General features: G+C 39.1%; 1 protein-coding gene across 2 annotated transcripts in view; it reads right to left on the minus strand.

Moving 5' to 3' along the window:
* Positions 1-2,004: 2,004 nt before the first annotated feature.
* LOC103397913 (cell division cycle protein 20 homolog B) overlaps positions 2,005-5,657 on the minus strand; it is a 9,441-nt gene continuing 5,788 nt past the window's right edge. The window contains exons 4-12 of one of the 2 annotated variants that reach the window (XM_017042814.2): positions 5,433-5,539; positions 5,238-5,304; positions 4,916-5,011; positions 4,614-4,825; positions 4,383-4,477; positions 3,574-3,802; positions 2,909-3,034; positions 2,709-2,839; positions 2,005-2,632 (exon numbers count right to left, since the gene is read on the minus strand). In XM_017042814.2, coding sequence (XP_016898303.1) covers positions 2,587-2,632; positions 2,709-2,839; positions 2,909-3,034; positions 3,574-3,802; positions 4,383-4,477; positions 4,614-4,825; positions 4,916-5,011; positions 5,238-5,304; positions 5,433-5,539 — 1,109 coding nt within the window. In that variant the 3' untranslated portion in view covers positions 2,005-2,586. The remainder of the gene's footprint in view (positions 2,633-2,708; positions 2,840-2,908; positions 3,035-3,573; positions 3,803-4,382; positions 4,478-4,613; positions 4,826-4,915; positions 5,012-5,237; positions 5,305-5,432; positions 5,540-5,657) is intronic. The other variant, XM_008336341.3, reaches the window with a different exon arrangement.

Raw genomic sequence — 5,657 nt, forward strand, 5'->3', positions numbered from 1 at the left:
GGAGACTGTGGAAGAGAGGTGAAGAATAGAGTACAGGCAGGATGGAACAGCTGGAGAAAAGTGTCAGGAGTGATCTGTGACAGAAGAGTGTCAGCTAAGGTGAAGGGAAAAGTTTTCAGGACAGTGGTGAGACCAGCCATGATGTATGTTTTAGAGACAGTAGCAATAGGCAGAAGACAGGAGGCAGAGCTGGAGGTGGCAGAGTTAAAGATGCTAAGATTCTCTTTAGGAGTGACAAGAATGGACAGGATCAGGAATGAGGTCATTAGAGGGACAACACAGATGGTTTGGAGAAAAGTCTAGAGAAGCCAGATTGAGATGGTTTGGACATGTGCAGAGGAGGGACACTGGATACACTGGTAGAAGAATGTTAGAGCTGGAGCTACCAGGTAGGAGACAAAGAGGAAGGCCAGACAGTTGGAGTCAGAGTAGAAGATACAGAGAACAGGGAGAGATGGAAATCAATGATTTGCTGTGGCAGCCATTGAAAAAAAAGGGACAAAGCCAAAAGAAAAAGAAGAGAAGATTGATAGTGCGCCTTATAATGTGGTGCGACTTATGGTCCGAAAAATATGGTACACATACTGTATATGTATTTATATATACGGTATATAAAGATATATGTGTGTATATATATACATAGGGAAAATAAGTATTTGGCCCCTTGCTGATTTTCAAGGTTTGCCCACTTACAAAAAATGCATCAATCTATAATTTTAATCATATGTATATTCTAACAGCGAGAGACAGAATCCCAAAGAAAATTAACAAGTTAATTAACTAAGTTAATTTTAAGGTAATTAAAAAACAAGTATTTGACCCCTTACCAAACAGCTAGTATTCTGGCTCCTAGTTCGTCTTTTTTTAAAGACACATCTCCAATCCCAACTTATTATCTACATCAAATACACCTGCCTCATCTTGTTACCTGTATAATAGACACCCAAACAACCAGCATCCAATATCTTCACCATGGGCAAGACCATAAATTCATATGATGTGATTTTCTGGAATTTTCTTTGGGATTCTGTCTCTCACTGTTAGAATATACATGTGATTAAAATGATACATCGTTGCATTCTTTGTAAGTGGGCAAACCTGCAAAATCAGCAAGGGGCCAAATACTTATTTCCCCCACTGTATATGTATACATATATGTATATATATAGTCTTTCACATCTGGGACATTGAATGCTTGTAGCCAAAATTGTTTTTTTCAAGGATGCTCTTTAACAAACATGCCATTCAAGATTTACTGGAATAAACCCTGTGATCGTCTGGCCAGTATTTTATTTTTGGAAATTACAACTGACCAGAGAAACATCACCTGCTCATCTGAACTGTAACTTTTATGTTTGTCAGAAGAGGACAGACTCAAGTTTTTAACTTTTTTGTAACAATATTTATAAACTGTGATTGTTGTCTGTGTGCCACAACAATAAAACAGCCACTTAAATCTCCAAAACTTTTTAGTCCTGCTCTTTCCGCTTGATTGAACATGTCTGACCAGAACTCAATGACATCCATTGAAATTAAAGCAGAACACGTTGAAAGATTTTTTCCACCGTGACAAGTGAAAGAAGACGTTGTACCTCTGATGTACATGTGGTAAAGACTTGTTTTTTAAAAAAAACACTCCCATGTGAAATGTCTTGTGAAATGACTGTGGTTTGCAGCTGAAACCTATTATCTTGACTAAAATACAACACTCCCACAGAAAAGCAAAAAAAAGAAACACCAAACAACCAAAAAACGACAAACTCACCGTTGTGAAGATTAAACAATTGGTAAAAGATTGAAAAAATAAAACAAATGAAAAAATAAATAAGGTGTGTGGGTAGATATATACATACATATATATATATATATATATGTATGTATATATCTACCCACACACCTTATTTATTTTTTCATTTGTTTTATTTTTTCAATCTTTTACCAATTGTTTAATCTTCACAACGGTGAGTTTGTCGTTTTTTGGTTGTTTGGTGTTTCTTTTTTTTGCTTTTCTGTGGGAGTGTTGTATTTTAGTCAAGATAATAGGTTTCAGCTGCAAACCACAGTCATTTCACAAGACATTTCACATGGGAGTGTTTTTTTTAAAAAACAAGTCTTTACCACATGTACATCAGAGGTACAACGTCTTCTTTCACTTGTCACGGTGGAAAAAATCTTTCAACGTGTTCTGCTTTAATTTCAATGGATGTCATTGAGTTCTGGTCAGACATGTTCAATCAAGCGGAAAGAGCAGGACTAAAAAGTTTTGGAGATTTAAGTGGCTGTTTTATTGTTGTGGCACACAGACAACAATCACAGTTTATAAATATTGTTACAAAAAAGTTAAAAACTTGAGTCTGTCCTCTTCTGACAAACATAAAAGTTACAGTTCAGATGAGCAGGTGATGTTTCTCTGGTCAGTTGTAATTTCCAAAAATAAAATACTGGCCAGACGATCACAGGGTTTATTCCAGTAAATCTTGAATGGCATGTTTGTTAAAGAGCATCCTTGAAAAAAACAATTTTGGCTACAAGCATTCAATGTCCCAGATGTGAAAGACGTTGTCTGCCCCTGCAGAGAAAATCTGACTATGGTCTGGATTCATGGCCAAGTGAAGGACTCGACGTGAATGACCTACGAATATAGATTTGGATTAAAATATATTGATTTTCAACACCGAAATGGTTTGGTGGTCGTGAAATCCTCTGACCTCTGACCTTTGAACTGTTGAACTGATCTGAGGGAGTCAGACTCCCAGGTCCAGCAGGTGACCTGGTGATGAGGCAGGCCATGACCTGTGACCACATGTCGCTTCTGTTCAGCCCATTGTAGAGAGCAGATCTGAAAGACAGTTGACGTCAGTCTAATGTGCCTGTGTGGGCTGTAGGACAACAAACAGGAAACACACACCTGTGAGTCTGTGGTCACGGCAGTTACACATGTTCCTGCATTTGTGTCCCAGATTCTGAGCTTCCCGTCTTTCCAGCCTCCTCCTGTGGCGATCGTGTTTCCTCGCCACGGACACCAAGCCATCGCCTGGGAAGACGGGAAAATACTGGCTATTGAAGAGTCAAGGCAGGTGAAGGGTTAAAATGTTTAATCTGGCTGAAAATGTAGCTGTTGATTAACCACAATTAATCACGATCATAATGAGTTGCAGTTAATCATGACCATAATTAATTTCAATTAATCGTGATAGGAATTAGTCACTATTAATCATGATCATGATTCATCACAATTAATCATGATCAGAATTAATCAGAATTAATCATGATCAGAATTATTCACAAATAATCATGATCAGAATTAATTGCAATTAATCATTAATATAATTCATCACAATTAATCACTACCATAATGAATCACAATTAATCATGATCAATTTAAATTATTCATAATACATTTTGTTTGAAAACAAAAAGGCTTTGTTTGGAACATAGAGACAAATAATCGTTCAGAAAACAAATGGATCAGAACAATGGAACCTAAAACCAGGTGAACACTCTGAAAGAGATATTGGTACAGTTAGTTATCTAATTAATTGACACACCACACCGCCCCTGACCTCCACTGACCTTAACAGCTGTTGGCTGTTTCATGGTCAACACTGGCTTTTTTGAGCTTGCTTCTCCCGAGATGTCATCGTCCCATATGTGAAGGAGACCACCTGTTGAGCCACTAGCCAGCTGGTCTTCTGCTGGAGACCACTGAAGGCTGCAAACCCTTTCTGTCTGCAGCGCTGCTCCAATCAGAGGCCCGGGAGCCCGAGGGTCGAAGTGATGGATCCATCCGAGAACAGAGGCGCTGTAAGATCGAGAACAATGATTGCTGTTATTGAGGAAACAATCAATTTACTGGGCCAATTTCTGGGCCTGGAGCAACTAAAAGAATTTGGAGTCAAGCGTGCAAGCGTGAAAATGCTGCCCCCGCAGGCAGTAGAAATTGCTCATGAAAGCAACTACCATAACAGAAGTACCACAGTCTCGCAAGTTATTATAAGATTAACACAATAATGTCATGCATTTTCACTGAATGATCTCATATAGTTGTACTTTAAAACAGCGGTCCCTGACGTTTTTGTACCAAGGACCGATCGGCTGGTATCAGCCATTACTGCAGACTGGTAATACTGCAAAAAGTAAAGGGATATAACTGGATTATTTTTGAATGAAGTAATTTAGTAAAAGTAAAGTACATTTTTCCACTGTGTCCCACTGTGGGCTGCTAGCAAATGACCTATGGACTAGCACCGATCCTCGGACCAGGGGTTGGGAACCCCTGCTTTAGAAAGTCAAAAATAAATTACTCTGTCAACAAGTATTGACCAAACAATGAGAGGCAAATATATACACATTTGATACTGACCACATATTCAAACGAGTACCTGCTAAGCAACTGCTGTTTCCAGGAAACTGCTCCCACCTCAGATGAGTGTGAAGACACATGTCGCGTCTTCTGCCTTCTTTCAACATCCCACAACTACACAGAAGACAAACCACAGACTCTAAACCTGCTGATAGGGCTAGTTTTGTTTTCCCTTGAACACACAAGCCCCGCAACCACAGGCTGAGTCATTCTACCCCTCACCCATACACCTTGTTTATCGGAAATTTACCACTATCTCCCCCGACTTGATGCCAATGCACAGGGTTCTGCCATCCCTGCTCCAGCGGAGACACGAGACAGACTGTTGGTGCCGCGGTACAGATTGGGGACTCGGACCCAAATTTCCCATCCCGACCTGAGTTTCTGAATTCCACAGGTGAACAGTAGAACCCAGGGCCAGTGCTACCATGCCGTTGCAACTGCAGTCGAGAACATCAGTGTCTGAAGGTTCAGATATAGGTCAGAGGAGAAAAAAACAAAAAGACATCAAAAAGAAAAAATATCGACAGATACTACTGTGCGGTCGCTTACAAAAGTCATTCCGCAGTGATGGTGCTGCGAGCCTTTTCACTGATGTCTGGTTCAGTACTGTGAAGGGCAAAAGGTCAGATTTTCTCTGCTTGAAGCCTGTGATAAAAAAAAAAAAGTTCTTATGTTTTACATCAGTAACAAAAAATACAGTTTGTTTTCAAGTGTTCTAAAATGAAAGACTATTAGCCCATCATTATTATTTATATGTTAGCACATTTCCTCCTAAAATGTGCCACTATAAACATTTTTGCTTATTTTTGTGACACTCTACAACGTGATTCAATTCAAAATCTTTCTTAGTGTCTAGACATCAAAGCTCCACCTTTTTGTTCTCGACCAGTTCGTTGCTCGTCGTCATCTTCCTGAGCAGCAGCTCTCCATATCCATCCCTGCAAAAAAATGTCAACATGTCTCCATTCTTGAGCCTTTCTTTCCAGGTTAGTGATTCCAAAAAATATCCATAGATATGCAGACAACCGAACATGCTGTGGCGCTGATGGAACTTCCTCATACATACCTGTTGTGTCACATTCTTGTCACTAGGGCAAGAAATGATAACGTCATGTGGAATTTCTTCTGGCATAACGGTCGGTGTTTTCATTCCATTTCGCTCCTTTGATGCTTCTGTTACAAAATGTAAAATGTAAAAAACATAAAAATACTTACTCATATTTCATATATATTTATACTATATCAAGTCTTGTTCAAACATTTTCTTTAGCGCCCCCTTTTGTAGATATAA

Source organism: Cynoglossus semilaevis, chromosome Z (genome assembly GCF_000523025.1).
Source record: "Cynoglossus semilaevis isolate Cse_v1.0 chromosome Z, Cse_v1.0, whole genome shotgun sequence".
NCBI classification, from domain to species: domain Eukaryota; kingdom Metazoa; phylum Chordata; class Actinopteri; order Pleuronectiformes; family Cynoglossidae; genus Cynoglossus; species Cynoglossus semilaevis.